General features: G+C 43.5%; 1 protein-coding gene and 1 long non-coding RNA gene across 4 annotated transcripts in view; both read right to left on the bottom strand.

The window, feature by feature from the left end:
* Positions 1-3,685: 3,685 nt before the first annotated feature.
* Positions 3,686-20,000, bottom strand: part of LOC126986179 (hemocyte protein-glutamine gamma-glutamyltransferase-like) — a 27,804-nt gene continuing 11,489 nt past the window's right edge. The window contains exons 3-18 of one of the 3 annotated variants that reach the window (XR_007739371.1): positions 19,865-20,000; positions 19,140-19,270; positions 17,822-17,966; positions 16,509-16,573; positions 15,675-15,833; positions 14,681-14,855; positions 14,025-14,139; positions 13,206-13,360; positions 12,025-12,193; positions 10,853-10,999; positions 10,453-10,576; positions 8,748-8,871; positions 6,832-6,992; positions 6,261-6,397; positions 5,345-5,761; positions 3,686-5,266 (exon numbers count right to left, since the gene is read on the bottom strand). The exon at positions 19,865-20,000 is cut by the window's right edge and continues 62 nt beyond it. Coding sequence is in view for 2 of the 3 variants with exons in the window: in XM_050842120.1 (XP_050698077.1) it covers positions 5,617-5,761; positions 6,261-6,397; positions 6,832-6,992; positions 8,748-8,871; positions 10,453-10,576; positions 10,853-10,999; positions 12,025-12,193; positions 13,206-13,360; positions 14,025-14,139; positions 14,681-14,855; positions 15,675-15,833; positions 16,509-16,573; positions 17,822-17,966; positions 19,140-19,270; positions 19,865-20,000 (2,088 nt within the window). In the remaining variant the exon portion in view is untranslated. Of the gene's footprint in view, positions 5,762-6,260; positions 6,398-6,831; positions 6,993-8,747; positions 8,872-10,452; positions 10,577-10,852; positions 11,000-12,024; positions 12,194-13,205; positions 13,361-14,024; positions 14,140-14,680; positions 14,856-15,674; positions 15,834-16,508; positions 16,574-17,821; positions 17,967-19,139; positions 19,271-19,598; positions 19,636-19,864 lie in introns of those variants that run through there. The other 2 variants (XM_050842120.1, XM_050842121.1) reach the window with 2 other exon arrangements.
* On the bottom strand, positions 11,200-12,012 carry LOC126986181 (uncharacterized). The gene is made up of 2 exons (XR_007739372.1): positions 11,852-12,012; positions 11,200-11,770 (listed from the first exon to the last, which is right to left on the bottom strand). It is a non-coding gene; the product is annotated as an uncharacterized LOC126986181 (long non-coding RNA).

Here is a 20,000-nt window from a genome sequence, read left to right as displayed (position 1 = left end):
TCTTATGCACTTTGTTTCCTCCCTTCTCTTCCCCTCTTCTCTCTCTCTCTCTCTCTCTCTCTCTCTCTCTCTCTCTCTCTCTCTCTCTCTCTCTCTCTCTCTCTCTCTCTCTCTCTCTCCTCCTTTCCTCTCTCTCTTTTCCTCCTCTTTTCCTCCTCTTTGTTCCTCCTCCTCCTCCTTCTCCTCCTCTGTTTCCTTCCCTCCCCTTTGCCCTTTTTCTTTCTCTTCCTTTCCCTCTTTTTCCGTATCTCTCTATGTTAAAAGTACGAAAATATAAATAAATAAATAAATTAATAAAATATGTATTACTAGTTATTATTATTGTTTATTATTATTATTATTATTATTTTTTTTTATTATTATTATTATCATCATCATCATCATTATCACTTTCATATAAACGACAAAAGCAGCAGCAGCAACAACAACAACAACAACAACAACAACAACAACAACTACTACTACTGCTACTACTACTACTACTACTATATTTTTTTTCTTTTCCATTCACATGATTAAGTTGTCATGACTACGGAAGTGATCGTGTGTGTGTGTGTGTGTGTGTGTGTGTGTGTGTGTGTGTGTGCGTTAAGCTGCTATAGATGAACTTGGCTTATCCTGATACGTTCTGATCCCTTCTTCCCGACTCTCTCTCTCTCTCTCTCTCTCTCTCTCTCTCTCTCTCTCTCTCTCTCTCTCTCTCTCTCTCTCTCTCTCGCTCTGATTGACAGGTTTGATCATGTTAATAAGTCTTCTTTCTTTTCATTAAATTCCTTACTTTTTTTTTTCCTTCTATAATTATATAATTGTTAACTTTTTTTTCTCTATTTCCCTCCTCTCTACCTTTTTTCCTTCCTTCCTTCCTTCCTTTCTTCCTTTTGTTTCTTCTTTATCTTCCTCAATTCCTCCTGTCATCTCTATCTCTCCTGTCTTCCTCTTCCTTTCTCTCCCTCTCTCCACACTTTTAATTCACACACTTCTTTTCTTTCTCGTGTTCTTATTTTCCTCCCATCCTTCTCTTTTTCCCCCTTCCTTTTATCTCAATCTCTCCCTTTCTTTACTTTTTTTTCTCTCTTCCTCTCTCTTTTCTTCCTTCCCATCCTCCTCCTCCTTGCTCTTCGTCTCCCAAACCCTTTCTTTCCTTCCCTTTTCAACACTTTCCTAACCCCCCCTATACCTTGCACTCCCTTCCCCTCCTCTCTTCTCCCAACAATCCCCTCTCTTCCTCCACAACCCCCTCTATTCCTCCACAACCCCCTCTCTTCTCTCAACAACCCCCTCTCTTCCTCAACAACCCCCTCTCTTCCTCCACGACCCCCTCTATTCCTCCACAACCCCCTCTCTTCCTCCAAAACCCCTTCTCTTCTCTCAATAACCCCCTCTCTTCCTCAACAACTCCCTCTCTTCCTCGACAACCCCCTCTCTTCCTCCACAACCCCCTCTATTCCTCCACAAAACCCCTCTCTTTAACCACAACCCTCCCCTTCAACACCTAAGCCGAAGTCGCCGCCATAGCCACGCCTTCGAACGGGTCAATTACACTGGCTTATCTCTGCTAATCCGCGGCTCATCCGAATGCGACTCCCCGGCAACGTCACTCCCGTCAACTCGCAATTTTAGGGGTGACAATGATGTTTCCTCTCCCTCCCTCCCTTTCCGCCTCTCCCTCTCTCTCTCGTGCTCTCTTCCTCTTTGCTCTTGTTTCATTTGTTCTGTACTTTTTTTTTATTAATTTTCTTTTCTTTTGCCTGTCGTGTTTTGGTTTTACTTTCTTCATTTGTTTAGTTTTCCTCTTTTTCCTTTCTTTTCCCTCCCTCTATCTCGCTTGTCCTTTATTTCTCCATTTCCTGCTTTCTTGTTTCTTTTCATTTCCTGATTTCAATTTCCTTTCTTCCTTTTATTTTTTTTTTCTTCCACCTTCCTCAATTCCTCCTGTCATCTCTATCTCTCCTCTCTTCTTCTTCCTTTCTCTCCCTCTCTCCACACTTTTTTTTTTATTTTGTTCCTCTTTCTTTTTTTCTTTCTCGTGTTTTTATTTTTCTCCCATCTTTCTCTTTTTCCTCCCTTTCGTTTATCTCTCTCTCTCTCTCTCTCTCTCTCTCTCTCTCTCTCTCTCTCTCTCTCTCTCTCTCTCTCTCTCTCTCTCTCTCTCTCTCTCTCTCTCCCTCCTTTCATCTCATTTACCTCCGCCACCTGAATCTCACCTGCCCTCCAATTTAAAGGTGAGGGAAGGAGAGAGGGAGAGAATAAAGGAGGGAGGGAGAAAGGAAGGGAGGGAGGGAGGGAGGGAGAGAAAGGATGAATTGATTGACGGTAAATGTATCGGAAAGGTGATAAGAGAGAGAGAGAGAGAGAGAGAGAGAGAAACTTTTTTTTATATATGTTACTGCCACTTGCTATTATTGCTATTAAAAGTATTATTATTATTATTATTATTATTATTATTATTATTATTATTATTATTATTATTATTATTATTATTATTATTATTATTATTATTATTATTATTATTTTATTACTACACATTTTTTTCCTAGTATGCATTTGATTTATCTTTTTATTTCCTTTTTTATTCATTATTTCTCTATTCATATATATTTTCCTTTCTGGGTTTTCCTCCTCCTCTTCCTCCTCCTCGTCCTCCTCTTCCTCCTCCCCACTAACAAAACAAAACCAAAACAAACATTCTATGACACTTTTCTTTATAGTATTTCTTAAGCTTCGAGACGTAGGACTAAATATAAGATGTCTCTGAGCCTATTTTGACGTTATTTCACTTATACGTAAAGAAATCTGTTTTTCATTTGAGTTTGTGCTAAAAAATGTCTGAGGTCCGTTTTCTCTCGTGTCCTTAATCTCTCCGTGCTAGAGCGTCACAAGTCACTGGTCAAAGGAAAATGAGTCTTATGATGTTATGGAATAGGGGTGGTTATTTTTTTTATTATTATTATTGTTATTTTTTTCAGGTAAGGGGCAATTTGCGTGTTACTTGTATACGTATGATGGTAAGGTAAGCGGCTATTATTATTATTATTATTATTATTATTATTATTATTATTATTATTATTATTGTTGCTGTTGTTGTTGTTGTTGTTCTGTATCTTCTATCTCATCTTCTAATCTCTGTTCTTCTACTACTTCCTTTTCTTATTCTTCTTGTTCTTGTTCTTTTTATTATTATTATTATTATAATTTTTTATTCTTATCCTAATTCTAATTCTTATACTTGATTTTTTTATTTTACTTCTTCTACCTCTCCGCCTTTTCTTTTCTTTTATTATTATTATTATTATTATTATTATTATTATTATTATTATTATTATTATTATTATTATTATTATTGTTTGTTTTGTTGTTGTTGTTGTTGTTAGTGGTGGTGTTACTGGCTTCTTCCCCACTCCCTTTTTATCTCTCTTATTTACTCATTTATCTATTATTTATTTTATCACTATTTTATTATTTTATTTATATACTCATTTATTATTCTATTTTATTCCATTTGATTATTTTATTTTACACATACTATTTTATTAATTTTTTGGTATACTTTTATTATTTTGTTTTATACTCTTTTATTATTTTATTTTATAGCATTTGATTTTTATTGTACTATCTTATTATTCTATTTTATTACTTTCGGTGTGTGTGAGCGAGTTCATCACCGGACATCAAACAAACAAAAGAGAAAGCAACACACCTTTTATTGCCGACAACTACAGACGTGACAAGAAGCCAGACAGACAGACAGACACAGGACAAAGATGGTCTCATATGTAGCAATTATGGACACAGAAACAAAAGATACACACAAACAAGTATCAGACAGGCACAAAACAGGTAAAGAAAAAAAGATCATGACTACATTAAATCAAAGCAGAACAGACTGTGATTAAAAACTGATATAATACGTAAGGTTGACCGTACCAACCTCCACCGGCATATGGCCACAGATGTTGCTCCGACTAAACGAAACTTTCCAACAAACCTCCAAATACAACACGAACATACATGCAAAAAACAAGAGGACACATAATAAAGATAGTCTCATGTATCAACTGTGGACTGAAAGAAGCAAAAACAATTCACACAAAAGACAATAAAAGAATCTAACAGACTTGATTATTTATGTTACTGCCACTTACTATTATTGCTATTATTATTATTATTATTATTATTATTATTATTATTATTATTATTATTATTATTATATTACTTCACATATATTTCCCTAGCATGCGTTTTATTTATCTTCTTTATTTCCTTTTTTTATGAATTATTTCTCTATACATATACATTTTCCTTTCTGGGTTTTCCTCCTCCTCCTTGGGATGTTTTTCACTGTGTTAATACAGTTTCTCTAAAGGCACTCAGTGGTGTTCATTTGGGAAATCTAACAGACACGTAACAGCTAAATAAAATAATCATGAGCACATTAACACAAAGCTTAACATTAATAATATATCTAACTTTCTCACCTGTCCAATTTCTCCTCATTAACTTTACCTGTGTGAACACCTATAGTTAATTAGAAGCGGTAACTGTATTGGTCTGTTCATCTCTTAGTATCATGCATGGCTATTATGTATGCTGTTTAAGGTTTTGTTAAGAGAAATCTAATTACTGGGCTAAAGTTATACGATAGATAGATAGATAGATAGATTGAAAGATAGGTATAGATTGATAGAGAGAGAGAGAGAGAGAGAGAGCTTAGTCCTTAGTTTCTCTCTAATTCTAACTTCCTTAGGGTCAGTATCATCATTAGAGTTATCATTATCATCATTATTGACCTAAATCATTATTATCATCACATTCTTTTTTCTTTTTTTATTCCCTTTTCTCCTTCTACCTCGTCCTCTACTTTTTTTTTCTTCTTTTCTTCTTCCTCACCTTCTTCATCTTGTTCTTGTTTTTGTTGTTGTTGTTGTTGTTGTTGTTGTTGTTGTTGTTCTTCTTCTTCACCTTCTTCATCTTGTTCTTGTTTTCGTTCTTCTTTCTCTTATATTTATTTATACATCTACTTCTTATTCCTATTCTCCTTAATCTTATTCTTATGCTACTTCTACTTTCTCTCTCTTGCTTCTTTTTCTTATGTTGCTACATCTTCCTTCTTCCTCCATCATCTCCTCCTCCTATTATTATTCTTGTATTTCTTCGTATTCTCATATTTATTCTCATTCTTGTTCATACACTTATTCTATCTCTGCATCTACATCTTCTTTCACAGCTGCATTTTCTTCTGACTCTTCTACCTATTCATTACTTCGTCCTTCTCTTCCTTCTTCTCCTCTTTCTCTAATAATTTTCCTCTATTTTGTTGTTTCTCTTCCGATTCTCCCCATTTCACTTTCTCCTCTTCCTCCTCCTCTTTCTCTAATCATTTTCCTCTATTTTGTTGTTTCTCTTCCGATTCTCCCCATTTCACTTTCTCCTCTCCCTCCTCCTCTTTCATTTCCTCTTTCACAACTGCATTTTCTTCTTCTGACTCTTCTTCTACCTTTTCGCCACCTCGTCTTCTCTTCCTTCTTCTCCTCTTTCTCTTATCATTTTCCTCTATTTTGTTGTTTCTCTTCCGATTCTCCCCATTTCACTTTCTCCTCTCCCTCCTCCTCCTCCAGCTCACACCTCCGACACCATCACCTTCACAGACCCAGACAGGTTGAGGAGTTGCGTGGAGTTGAAGGTGCAGATCAACACGAACTGGCCTGCCTTTTGCGGTACGATGACCTGCTCCCACTGCATCCCAGCCTTCCCGGGAACGTCTCTGTTTAAGGGGGGCGGTCGCGGAAAGGGGGGGCGGGGGGAGAGAGAAGTACAGGTGTGATTAAAATTGTAACAGGTGTAGAGGAGGTGTTAATTAGGTTATGAAAGGTGTTTTGGTTGGTGAGATTGTGTACAATGTCTTGGAATTGTGTTAAAAATTGTAAAAATTCCGGTAAAAATGATGAAAGTGTGTGAAAATTGTCTTATAGATGTTAAGATGCGTTAGAATCATTAGTTAAAGGTGATGATGGTGTAATTAAAGGTGGGACAGGTAAGAGAAAGGTGTTAATGATGCTTGGACAGTGAAATTTGGAGTGAAAGTGCAAGAACAACAACGACAAAAAGAAATAAAGAACAAACAAGAAAGAGAAGTGAAGTAGGAGGAAAAAAAACATTAAGGACAATAAAACACTCTCACACACACACACACACACACACACACACACACACACACACACACACACACACACACACACACACACACACACACACACACGTACCTCATGGGAATGGTCTTGGGACGCGTCAGTCCGGGTCCGTCCACCACCAAGACGCAATCCTTCAGCGTGATCGGCAGGGGGTTGATGAAGGAGAACCTCGCCTTGAACGGCTGCCCCACCACTGCCTTGTCCAGCGTCTGTAGTAGTAGTAGTAGTAGTATTTTCTGTTGTCTGTTTTTCTTTGTTTTCATGATTCCCTTTCTAACCTCTTCCATCTCTATTTCTTCCCCCTTCCCTTAACTATCTTCTTTCACCCCCACTTCCTTTTCCACTTCCTCCATCTAATCTCCACTCATCTCCTTCACCTACCTCCTCCACCTCATCTCCCTGTTTCCCTTCCTCTTTCTCTCTCTCCTTCATTATCTCCTTCTCCACTTCATCTTTCTTCCCTCCCTCTCTCCACTTCCTTCACCTCCTCCTCATCTCTTTCCATCCCTCTTCTCATCTCCCATCTTTTATTCCTCTCATTTCCTTCATCTTATTTTCTTTCCTTCTTCTCTCCCCCTCTACTACCATATCTTCCTCCTTCTCCTTATCTTCTCTCCACCTCCTCCACTTCATCTCCACTCACCTCCACCAACATGTCCGGCTTGGTCACCTCGAAGCAGTCATCTCCTATCCAAGCATACGAAGTCTCCTCCACCCTGCAGTGTGCCACCATCTTCACCATCGCGTGCTCCACCAGCTTCTTGTAATACTGGCTGTAGGGCACGGGCAAGGACAGCGTCTTTTCTGGAAGGGGAAGGGGAATGGGAGGGGGGTTACTGTAAGGGTTGGAGGGAAAGGGAGGGGGTTATTATATAGGGCGGAAAAGAAGAAAGGTTAGGGGGTTAGTGTTTGTCGGTGGAAGAATGACTTATGTTGGGGAGTTGGGGAGATAGAAAGGGAAAAAGGGGAAAGAGGGAAGGCAGGGAAGGGGAAGAGAGGGGCGTTTAGTATTAGGGGGAAGGAGGAAGGAAGGGATTAGTTGTTCTGGGGTGGAAGAACTAGAGATTTTAGTTGATTTGGGGAGGATGGAAAGGGAAAAAAAAGGAAACGAGGGAAGGCAAGGATGGGGAAGAGAGGGGTAGTTATTATTAGGGGGAAGGAGGAAGGAGGGGATTAGTTGTCCTGGGGTGGAAGAATGAGTATTTTTAGTTGATTTGGGGAGGATGGAAAGGGAAAAAAAGGAAAAGAGGGAAGGCAGGGAAGGGGAAGAGGAGGGCGGTTAGTATTAGAGGGAAAGAGGAAAAAGCGGATTAGTTGTCCTGGGGTGGAAGAATGAGGGTTTCTAGTTGATTTGGGGAGGATGGAAAGGGAAAAAAAGGAAACGAGGGAAGGCAGGGAAGGGGAGGAGAGGGGTGGTTATTATTAGGGGGAAGGAGGAAGGAGGGGATTAGTTGTCCTGGGGTGGAAGAATGAGGGTTTTTAGTTGAGTTGGGGAGGATGGAAAGGGAAAAAAGGAAAAGGAGGAAGGCAGGAAAAGGGAGGAGGGGTCTGTTCTATAGTATTAGGGGGGAAGAGGAAGGGGGGAGTTAGTTGTCCTGGAAAGGGTGGAAAGGGGAGGAAAACGGGGCTAACGGCATTAGGGGAACAACCATCCCTTCGGCCTTAACGCTGGGGAGGGAAGAAAGAGGAAAAAAAGGGAAGAAGGAAGGCAGGAAAAGGGAGGAGGGTTGTTTCTATATCATTAGGGGGAAAGAGGAAGGAGGGGATTAGTTGTCCTGGGGTGGAAGAATGATGGTTTTTAGTTGATTTGGGGAGGATGGAAAGGGAAAAAGAGGAAAAGAGGGAAGGCAGAGAACGGGAAGAAAGGGGTAGTTAGTATTAGGGGGAAGGATAAAGGAGGGAGTTAGCTGTCTTGGGAAGGGAGAGAAAAGGAAGAGAACGAGGGCAAGAAAGGGTAAGAGGGGTCGGTTCTATAGTATTAGGGGGAAAGAAGAAGGAGGGAGTTAGCTGTTCTGGGAAGGGAGAAAAAGGGAGGAAAACTGGGCAAGCGAAATTAGGGGAACGGGAAGAACCATCCCTTCGCCCTTTAAGCTGGGGAGGGAAGAAAGGGGGAAAAAAAGGAAAAGAAGGAAAGCAGAGGAGGGAAAGAGAGGGGTAGTTAGTATTGGGGGGAAGGAGGTAGGAGGGTATTAGTTGTCCTGGGGTGGAAGAATGAGGGATCTTAGTCGAGTTGGGGAGGATGGAAAGGAAAAAAAAAGAAAAGGAAGGCAGGGATGGGGAAGAGGGGCGGTTAGTATTAGGGGGAAAGAGGAAGGAGGGAGTTAACTGTCTTGGGAAGGGAGAAAACGGGAGAAAAACTGGGCAACCGGAATAAAGGGAACACCTCTCCACCCAAAATTGACCTCTCTTTCGGCCACTCTATACTATCTTCTCTTGTGGGAGCGGCAAGTAGCGGGCTTTTTTTTCTACACTCTTTTTGTTGCCCTTGAGCCGTCTCCTTTGCTGTAAAAATAAAAATAAAAAATAAAAAAAAAATCCCTTCGCCCTTTTAAAACTTACGCTCCTTCGGCTGCAACACGAACTCGGCCGACACTTCGTTGATGAGCGCTGCCGGTGCGCCCGTGTAGTAGGTGGAGCCCGTCTTGAGCACGATGTCCACGGTGCGCTTCTTCTCGCTCTGGTTCTAAAGGGGGTCATAGAAAACGGGTTAAGTGGCAGTGACGATGAAAGAAAATGGGTTTGGGTTGGAGTTAGATTAGAGAAAATGGGTTAAGAGGGGATGACGATGGAAAAAATTGGGTTAAGTAGGAGTGACGATGGAAGAAAATGAGTTTGCGTTGGAATTAGATTAAAGAAAATGGATTCAGTGGCAGTGACGATGAAAGAAAATGGGTTTACGTTGGAGTTAGATCAGAGAAAATGGGTTAAGTTGGGGTGACGATGGAAGAAAATGAGTTTGCGTTGGAGTTAGATTAGAGAAAATGGGTTAAGAGGGGGTGACGATGAAAGAAAATGAGTTTGCGTTGGAGTTAGATTAGAGGAAATGGGTTAGGTGGGGGTGACGATGGAAGAAATTGGGTTAAGTAGGAGTGACGATGGAAGAAAATGGGTTTGCGTTGGAGTTAGATTAGAGGAAATGGGTTAAGTGGGGATAACAATGGCAGAAAATGGATTAGGTGGTTGTGACGATGGAAGAAAATGGGTTTGCGTTGGAGTTAGATCAGAGAAAATGGGTTAAGTGGGGGTAACGATGGCAGAAAATGGATTAGGTGGTTGTGACGATGGAAGAAAATGGGTTTGCATCGGAGTTAGATCAGAGAAAATGGGTTAAGTAGGAGTGACTATAGCAGAAAATGGGTTTGGGTTTGAGTTCCATCAGAGAAAATGGGTTAAGTGGGGATGACGATGCAAGATGAGTTTAGTGGTAGCAAGATTAAAGAAAACGAGACAGGTGGTTGCGAGATGAGAGAAAATGGGTCAGGTGAAGTTTACATGAGTTTGCGTTGAAAGAAAATGGGTGTGTATATGAGTTAGATCAGAGAAAATGGGTTTATTGTAGTACTAGGCGGTTGTGAGGTGAAAGAAAACGGGTCAAGTGTAGTTTAGACGGAATGTATAAGAGTTAAATTAGAGAGAATGGTTTCGTGTTGAAGTAAGATAAAAAAAAAATGGATAACTTGTAAATTTTTGTTGCAGTAAGAGGAAAGTAGAGAAAGTGGGAGAGGAGGAAAGAAGAGAGAAAGAGGAAAAGGGAAAAGGAGAGAGGGAAAAAAGTATAAGGGAGAGGAGGGAAGGAAAAAGGAAGAGGAAAAGGGAAAAGGAGAGAAAAATATAAGAGAGAGGAGGGAGGGAAAGAGATAGAGGAAAAGGGAAAAGGAGAGAAGGGGAAAAATACAAGGGAGAGGAGGGAAGGAAAAAGGAAGAGGAAAAGGGAAAAGGAGAGAGGGAGAAAAATATAAGGGAGAGGAGGGAAGGGAAAGGGAAAAGGAGAGGAGAAAAACATTAGGGAGGAGAGGGAAGGAAAAAGGAAGAGGGAAAGGGAAGAGGAGAGGAGGAAAAGGAGATAAGGGAGAGGAGGAAAAGGAGTGAAGGGGAGAAGAAGGAAAATTTGATATAGAAGGAATAAAAAATCATATCACACACACACACACACACACACACACACACACACACACACACACACACACAGCCCCCCCACCTTCCCTCCCACACACACATTACCCCCCTCGCCCCCCTCCGCGCCCCCCCCCCCCATGACACCCACCTCGGCTTTCACAGTCACGGAGAAGTCATCGCCGATCATGATTCTGTCAATATCCACAAGGGAGAAGCTGACGTCCTCCTCTGCCACGGACGGGAGGCGGAAGGCGTGGCGGGCGTTGCGGGACCTGCCACGGACACGCCCACACGTCGCACAGACACACACACGCCCACAGGAGAAAGAAAGAAAGACAGGTTCAGATTAGGTTCAGATCCGGTAAAAATGGGATTAGATTAGATATATCAACTGAGCTAGTCCACATTTGCTACGGACACGCCCTTGGAAGGTTAAGGCGTGGTTCAACTTAGCTTCATATATAGAAAATCGCCCCATCACCCCAATATTCCCATCATCCTTTCCCCCGTCAGCTTATCACCCCATCACCTCAATACCCATCACTCACCGTCTGGCCGCCGTCTGAAGTGTCACCCTTTCTGCCTTGGACCCCTCTGGAGGCTTGTAGAGTAAGGTACAGTCCTCGTAATCTTTTCCGCCGTAACCTCCGTCATCCAAGAGCCCCACCTTCTTCGTGAGCAGTTGACGACCCACGCTGAAAGGGGGAAGGAAGGGAGAGGTGTTTAACCCTTTCTTTTCTCTTTCTATATCCTTTACAACCATCCTTTTTGTGGCCTATTATGCTTGACTTCCTATATACCCCTTTTCTTTTTCTTCTCCTTCCCTGCATAGCGTTTTCAACTCTTCTTCCTCCTTTTCTTCTACCCTTCATGTCCTAATTCAAACCCTCCTTCCTCCCTTTCTATCCCTTTCTATACATTACTTAACTTCCTATATCCCTTTCCTTGTCCCCTTCTTCCTATTCTTCACGCCCTGTCTAAACCCATCAACCCCTTCTTTCTCCCTTTCTATCCCTTTCTATACCTTACTTAACTTCCCATATCCCTTCCCTTGTCCTCTTCTTCCTATCCTTCACGCCCTTTCTAAACTCATCAGCCCCTTCTTTCTCCCTTTCTTTCTCCCTTTCTGTCCTTTTCTGCCTTACTTGTCCTTCTATATTCCTCTTCTTGTCCCCTTCTTCCTATCCTTCACACCTTTTCCAAACTCATCGGCCTCTTCTTTTTCCCTTTCTTCATTTTCTACCTCCCATTTCTCGTGTTTCCTACCCCCCTCCCCCTTTCTTTTTCTCCACATACCATTTCTTAACCCTTCAAACTTTCCCCTCTCTCTTTCGGCATCTTCTTTTTCCCTTTCTATCCTTTTCAACCCTCCCTTTTGGGTCCTATTATCCTCGAGTCCCCTTTTCTTTTCCCCAAGCCTTCCTCCCTATCTCTTCCTTCCTCTTCCACTACCCTTCAGACATTTCCTATCCCTTCCCTTCCTTCCCCTTCATCCTACTCTTCCTCCCCATCTCTTCCTTCCTCTTCCACTACCCTTCAGACATCACCTATCCCTTCCCTTCCTCCCCCTTCCTCCTACTCTTCCTCCCCATCTCTTCCTTCCTCTTCCACTACCCTTCAGACATTTCCTATCCCTTCCCTTCCTCCCCCTTCATCCTACTCTTCCCCTCTTTCCCATCTCGCCTTCCTCCTCACCGCCTCCCCCGCCCCGTTCACTCACTGGCTCTTGTTGGAGGAGAGTTTCTTGAAGCCGTCCTGCGCCGTGGGGTCTTCCTGCCACTTAACCACGTCAGCGTTCACCTCGGCCAGCACAAAAGGAACGTCATACTTGTATTCCATCTGGCCGCGGCGGATGGCCTCGTGACTCGCTGGCCCGCACTGGTACATGCCTACAGAGAGAGAGAGAGAGAGAGAGAGAGAGAGAGAGAGAGAGAGAGAGAGAGAGAGATGAACACCTCCACATACACACAGACTAGACAGACATATGAAAACCAACACATACATACAGACAGACATATTAATTCCTCCACATACATACATACAGACAGACATGTATACCCCACATACACATATAGGCGGTGAAACATACGTACACAAACACACATACAGACACAGATGCATATGTATACAAAGAAGAAAATGTTAAATGTTCCTTTTTTTTTGGGGGGGGGGTTATGTTCTTCCTGTTCTTGAAAGTTTTGATTTGTTACCTATTCACACACACACACACACACACACACACACACACACACACACACACACACACACACACACACACACACACACACACACACACACACACATATTATATACACTGTAGTTGTCACGTATTCTAATTGTTCCTCTTTTTTTCTTACGTTCTATTTCTAGTTTTAAAATTTTACGTTTTTTCGAAATTTTAACCTTCTTTTTTCTTTCTTCTCTCTTTAAATTTTAGAGTATATTCTTTTTGTTCTTCCTATTCTTAAAAAGTTCCTCAGTCTTTTCTCCATTTTTAAAAGTTCTGTATTCTTCGTATTCTGAAAACTAATCTTCGTCCTATTCATAAAACTCAAGTCCCTCTGTTCCTCCCTCTCTTCCCCACACGAAACCATCACTCTGTTCCCTTCTGCCTCATATACAAAACCATCAAACTATCACCTCCCCCTCCTCTTCCTCACCCATCCCCATACTTCCCTCCTGCTCCTCTCTTCCCAACACAACCGTCTGCCCTTCCCCTCGTCCCCACACAAAACCATCAAACTATCATCTCCTCCTCCTCACACATCCCCCCACCCACCACACACACCCAACCCCACACTCCCCTCAAAGCCATCTAACTAACCTCCTCTACCTCCAACCTTACACTCAACCTCCCTCCCTCCCCACAACCCCCCTCACCCCCATCCCCCCCTCCCTCACCGTCACTAGTCTCCTGGGGCGTGGCGTCAATGGCCTGCCAGCCCCCGTAGCCCTTGGGGAGGTCGGGCCGGTCCATCCAGACATCATTCCATACGTGAAAGTTCCAGATGGAGTCTCCAAGGCCGGCGGGGTTGGTGGCGTCTGGCCGAGCCGTGCTGATGGGGAAAAGGGGATTAGGGGTGGGGATGAGGGGAGAATAAGGGCTGGGAGTGACAAGGATAAGGGTAGGGAGTGGGGTGATAAGAGGGAAGATTGGGGAGGAGGGGATTAGGATGGGGATGAGGGGAGAATAAGGGCTGGGGAGTGGGGTGATAAGAGGAAAGATTGGGAAGGAGGGGATTAGGATGGGGATGAGGGGAGAATAAGGGATGGGGGTTACAAGGATAAGGGTAGGGAGTGGGGTGATAAGAGGAAAGATTGGGGAGGATTTGGGGATTCGGTATGGATAAGGGATTTAGGGGTGGGGAAAGGGGGTGTAAGGCTTGGGGAATGGGTTGAAAAGAGGCAGGTCAGGTGATATGAGGGAAGATTGGGGAGGAGGGGATTAGGGTGGGGATGAAGTTTGGGGAAGATTGGGGGTAAGATTGAGAGATTGGGAAAAGGGGGAGGGGGATTAGGGCTGGGGATGAGCTGTGGGGAAGAAGGGGGTAGGGTAGGGAGGATTAGGGATGGAGAAGAGGGTGGGGGAAGGGGAATGAAGTGGGAATGAAGTTGAGGGAGTGAATAAATTAAAAGCAAAAAAAATATATATCGAAAAAGTCACACACACACACACACACACACACACACACACACACACACACACACACAAACACTCACGTAATCTTGTTCCCTTTGGCGTCCATATACTCGTCGATGGTGAGAGAAACATCCGTGTCGTGGGCAGAGTTGAGGTTGGTCACGACACGAGCGGGGAGGCCCAGGGCGCGGCAGACTGTCCAGGAGGAGGAGGAAGAAGAAGAAGAAGAAGAAAAGGAGGTAAAAGAATAGGAAGGAAAGGAAGGACGAGAAGGAATGGGGAAAAGAGGAACAGGAGGAAAAAGTGGGAAGGGAAGGAAGAGGAGAAGGAAGGATGGAAGGAATAAATGAAGGAAAGGAAGGAGGAGGAGGAAGGAAAGAGGAGACAATGAATAAGATGCAAAAGAATAAGAGTAAAAATGGGGAGAGGAAAAGGAAAAGAACGAGGAAGAAAAGATAAAATGAAGAAAAGAAGAGGAGAAAGAGGAGGAAAAAGATCAAGAATAAAGTAGAAAAGAAGAAAATAAAAAGGGAAAAAAGATTAGAACCGTCAAAAGCAAAGAAGAATAAAAGAAAACATGAAAATAATCACAAAAAAACAAACAAGAAAAAAAGAATGAAAGCAGGAAAAAACAAAATACCATCATCTCCTCCTCCTCCTCCTCCTCCTCCTCCTCCTCCTCCTCCTTCTCCTTCTCCTCCTCCTCCTCCTCCTCCTCCTTCACCTGCCCCCTTACCTGTGTTGGCCACGCCGGCAAACACCCAACACTGGCCGTACTTCACCGGCTTCTGGCGCAGCACGTACTCTTCCAGGATCTTGATCGAACCCGTCCATTGCGAAGGGGCTGTGCCGTCATCGTAGCTCCCACTCCACTTGCCCACCAGCACTCCATTGTCGTCGTTACTGTTCACCTGAGGAGGGTATGGTAGGGGGGGATGATAGGGGAACCGCGATAGGTGAGTGAATCCTAAAACCGCGAATCCTGAAACCGCGAATCCTGAAACCGTGAATCCGGAAACTTATCCTGAAACCGTTGAATCCTGAAACCGTGAATCCTGAAACCGCGAATCCTGAAACCGCGAATCCTGAAACCGTGAATCCTGAAACTAATCCTGAAACCGTGAATCCTGAAACTGTGAATCCTGAAACCGTGAATCCTGAAACCGCGAATCCTGAAACCGCGAATCCTGAAACTCTAATCCTGAAACCGTGAATCCTGAAACCGCGAATCCTGATACCGCGAATTCTGAAACCGCGAGTCCTGAAACCGTGAATCCTGAAACCGCGAATTCTGAAACCGCGAATCCTGAAACCGCGAATCCTGAAACCGCGAATCCTGAAACTTCGAATTCTGAAATCGTAAATACAAAAACCGTGCAATACTCAAACTGTTAGCGGGAAGGAATGATAAGGAAACTGTGAATTCTAAAACCGCGACCACTGAAACCGCAAACACAAACCGCGAACACTGAAATCGCAAACAAATCCCTATCCTCACACCATCACCACCACCACACCAACCACCACCCGAAATTGACCTCACTTTTGACCTCTTTTTTGACCACACTTGCTTTCATAGAGGGTTAGAGATTAGTCTTTATTTTTCCCTCTCAGATACATATTTTTTGCCCTCTCTGCTTTTTTTACTTTCTTCACTTCCCTTGTTCTTTACTTTTTACTTTACTCCCCATGAGCTGCTTCCTTCACTGTAAAAAAAATCCACCACTCACCATTTTCGAGATAGTCCTGGACACGAAGATCGGGTCACCTCTCGCCTCGTGGTTCAACCCAGATCTCTCAAGCAATAGAACCGAAGCCGGGAGAGCCGCGTCATCGAACTGCCCAAACACCCAGTGCCTTCCTCGGGCCGGATAACCACCCTGCCAGATCTGTAGGGGTATGAAGGGGAAGAAGTGGGTAGAAGGGAGAAGAGGTGGTGGGCTGGGGTAGGTTGGGGAATAGATGGTTATATAATGGAAGAAGGGGGTGAAGGGGGCGAGGAGGTGGTGGGTAGGGGGTTTTAAGAAATGGGGAGAGGTTAGGTTAGGTTAGGGATTTTGGGGAAGGGGAAAGAAATGGTAGTGGAGAGGTTGTAGTTGTAGTGGTAGTGGTTATTGTAATTGTAGTAGTAGTAGTTGAAAGATGAAGAAAATTGAATCTGCATATTTTTTGTTTATTTTCTCTATTTATTTTTTCTTTCTATCTTTATTTATTTTCTCTCTCTTCCATTATTAATCTTTCTATCTCTCCCTCTATACATCTTTATCTTTCTCCCTTTATTTATCTTTATATCTTTCTTTATTTCTCTTTCTATGTCTTTATTTGTCCTTCTATCTTTCCGTTTATTTGTATTTATTTCTATCCCTTTATTCGTTTTCTATCTCTCCTTATGCATCTCTCTCTCTCTCTCTCTCTCTCTCTCTCTCTCTCTCTCTCTCTCTCTCTCTCTCTCTCTCTCTCTCTCTCTCTCTCTCTCTCTCTCTCTCTCTCTCTCTCCGGCATATGGCCACAGATGTTGCGCCGACTAAACGAAACTTTTCCAACTCTCTCTCTCTCTCTCTCACCTTGCCCACATCGGAAAGCACATACTCATGCCTATGGTCCTCCTCGGGCATGTAGGTGGTATCATCTGGGGGGAGAAAACCACATATTACTCATCACATTCACATACGCCCACATGCACACATATACATCACACATTTTATAGGAGCAGCGAGTAGCGGGCTTTTTTTTATTATTGTTTCCTTTTTTTGTGCCCTTGAGCTGTCTCCTTTGTTGTAAAAAAAAAAAACATTCACATACGCCCACATACACACATATTACTCATCCCACATTCACATACGCCCACATACACACATATTACTCATCACAAATTCACATACGCCCACATACACACATATTACTCATCACACATTCACATACGCCCACATACACACATATTACTCATCACACATTCACATACGCCCACATACACACATATTACTCATCCCACATTCACATACGCCCACATACACACATATTACTCATCCCACATTCACATACGCCCACATACACACATATTACTCATCCCACATTCACATACGCCCACATACACACATATTACTCATCCCACATTCACATACGCCCACATACACACATATTACTCATCACACATTCACATACGCCCACATACACACATATTACTCATCACAAATTCACATACGCCCACATACACACATATTACTCATCACAAATTCACATACGCCCACATACACACATATTACTCATCACACATTCACATACGCCCACATACACACATATTACTCATCCCACATTCACATACGCCCACATACACACATATTACTCATCCCACATTCACATACGCCCACATACACACATATTACTCATCACACATTCACATACGCCCACATACACACATATTACTCATCCCACATTCACATACGCCCACATACACACATATTACTCATCACAAATTCACATACGCCCACATACACACATATTACTCATCACATATTAACATACACCCACATACATATTATACATCCCACATTCCCATACACCCACATACGCCCACATAAAACAAGAAGACTAGCCACATAGCATACCACACCCTGTCATGACCTCTCTCATAGCCACATAACATAGTAACGACTCTCATAAACTCACATAACCACATAGCTGCACACTCACACAAACCCACATACAACCGCACAAAACAAGAACACAAGCCACATGAAGAGAAAGAAAGATAGAAAAAAAAACGAAAAAAAAAACAGGGGAAGAATTTGGATTTAAAAACAATAACACAAATCCACAAAACATAGGATACAAAAATATGATCCCCAAATACAAGAGTAGGAAGTCGTAGGATACTCACGTTTGTTCCAAGGGTTGAATAGGATATAGATGGTGGTCGGGTCGCGTAGGACTTGCCTGGCGGAGCTGTCAGCGTTGGGGTCCTTCGGCTTCAGCTCCAAGGCCATCAGCCAGATTCCTACGGGCGCCGTGGTGGGGATTTGAACCTGGGGGAATGGGGAGAAAAGGGAATTATAGGCCGTTCAGGTAAGTTGGCGAATAAGCCCCGCCCATCACGGCCTAGTATCAGCCAATCAGATTTTGCCTTTTCCCAGCATTCACCAATAAGAGCCTTTCCCAGCATCCACCAGAGAGAGATTTAACCTTTTCCATCATCCAGCGGTAAGATTTTAGCCTTTCTCAGCATCCACCTGTAAGATTTTGTCTTTCACAGCATCCACAAGTAATATTTAACCTTTCCCAGCATCCACCAGTAAGATTTAACATTTCCCAGCATCCACTTGTAAGATTTTAGCCTTTCCCAGCATCCACCAGTGATATTTAGCCTTTCCCAGCATCCACCAGTGAGATTTAACCTTTCCCAGCATCCACCAGTGAGATTTAACCTTTCCCAGCATCCACCAGTGAGATTTAACTCTTCCCAGCATCCATCAGTAAGATTTAACCTTTTCCAGCATCCACCAGTAAGATTTAACCCTTTCCAGCATCCACCAGTGAGATTTTACATTTCCCAGCATCCACCAGTGAGATTTAACCTTTCCCAGCATCCACCAGTGAGATTTAACCTTTCCCAGCATCCACCAGTGAGATTTAACTCTTCCCAGCATCCATCAGTAAGATTTAACCTTTTCCAGCATCCACCAGTAAGATTTAACCCTTTCCAGCATCCACCAGTGAGATTTTACATTTCCCAGCATCCACCAGTGAGATTTAGCCTTTCCCAGCCTCCACCAGTGAGATTTAACCTTTCCCAGCATCCACAAGTGAGATTTAGCTTTTCCCAGCATCCACCAGTAAGATTTAGCCTTTCCCAGCATCCACTAGTAAGATTTTACCTTTCCCAGCATCCACCAGTGAGATTTAACCCTTCCCAGCATCGACCAGTGAGATTTAACCCTTCCCAGCATCGACCAGTGAGATTTAACCTTTCCCAGCATCGACCAGTGAGATTTAACCCTTCCCAGCATCGACCAGTGAGATTTAACCCTTCCCAGCATCGACCAGTGAGATTTAACCTTTCCCAGCATCGACCAGTGAGATTTAACCCTTCCCAGCATTGACCAGTGAGATTTAACCCTTCCCAGCATCGACCAGTGAGATTTAACCCTTCCCAGCATCCATCAATAAGATTTAACCTTTCGTAACACACACACACACACCTCCAGGGTCAGTAGTTTCCCCTTATTGCCCGCCACCCTCACGTCCCATTCGTCGTGGCTCTTGTCCAGCATAACCTTCCCGCTCACGTCCAGAATGCCTTGGGTACCTCGGTGCACGATTGGGGTGTTACCTGGGGAAAAGGGGAACAGGTGAGATAAAGAGGGGAGTGGGGAGAGGGGGGAAGGGGGGCTGGGATATGGCAAGGGGTGAAAGAGGGAAAGTAAAGGGCTAAAAACTATCCTTTCCTCCCTTTCTCCTCACATATATAAACCACACCCTTCCCTTTACTCTCCCTCCCTATCCTTCCCTTAACAACACCCCCATCCCCTCCCTTCCCTCCCCTACCTTATCCTAGTCCTACCTCCCACCTTCCCTCACCTACTCCCCCTTTCCCAACCTCTCCCCTTCTCTTCCCTTCCTTCCCTCCCTTTCTTTCCTTTCTCTTCCTCAACACCCACCGAAGTTAAAGAAGAGTTTCATGGCGTGTTTTCTTCAGGCCAATCTCTCTTCTCAGCTTCAAAACACCCCTTTCCTTCCCTTCTTTCCTCTTTCTCCCTTCCCCTCTCTCCCCTTCTTTTCTCTACCCCTTCCTTCCCTTATCTTTCCCCGTTTCTTCCATCCCTCCACTCCCCTCCCCTCCCTCCTTCCTTCTTCCCCTTCCTTCCCTTCTTTCCCCTTCCTTCCCTCCCTTACCCCTCCTCCCTTCCTCCTCCTCCTCACCCACCGAAGTTAAAGAAGAGCTTCAATGAGTGCCCCTTCTTCAGGTCAATCTCCCGGTTCAGCGTCAGGTCAATGGTGAAGGTTCCGCCCCTCCGCACCACCGGGGTTCCTTTCTTCTGGCTCACGAGCTCATACTTCTC

The sequence above is a fragment of the Eriocheir sinensis genome, chromosome 61 (assembly GCF_024679095.1).
Source record: "Eriocheir sinensis breed Jianghai 21 chromosome 61, ASM2467909v1, whole genome shotgun sequence".
Lineage (NCBI taxonomy): Eukaryota > Metazoa > Arthropoda > Malacostraca > Decapoda > Varunidae > Eriocheir > Eriocheir sinensis.
Note: the sequence above shows the minus strand (reverse complement) of the source record. Positions and strands in the feature narration are given on the sequence as shown.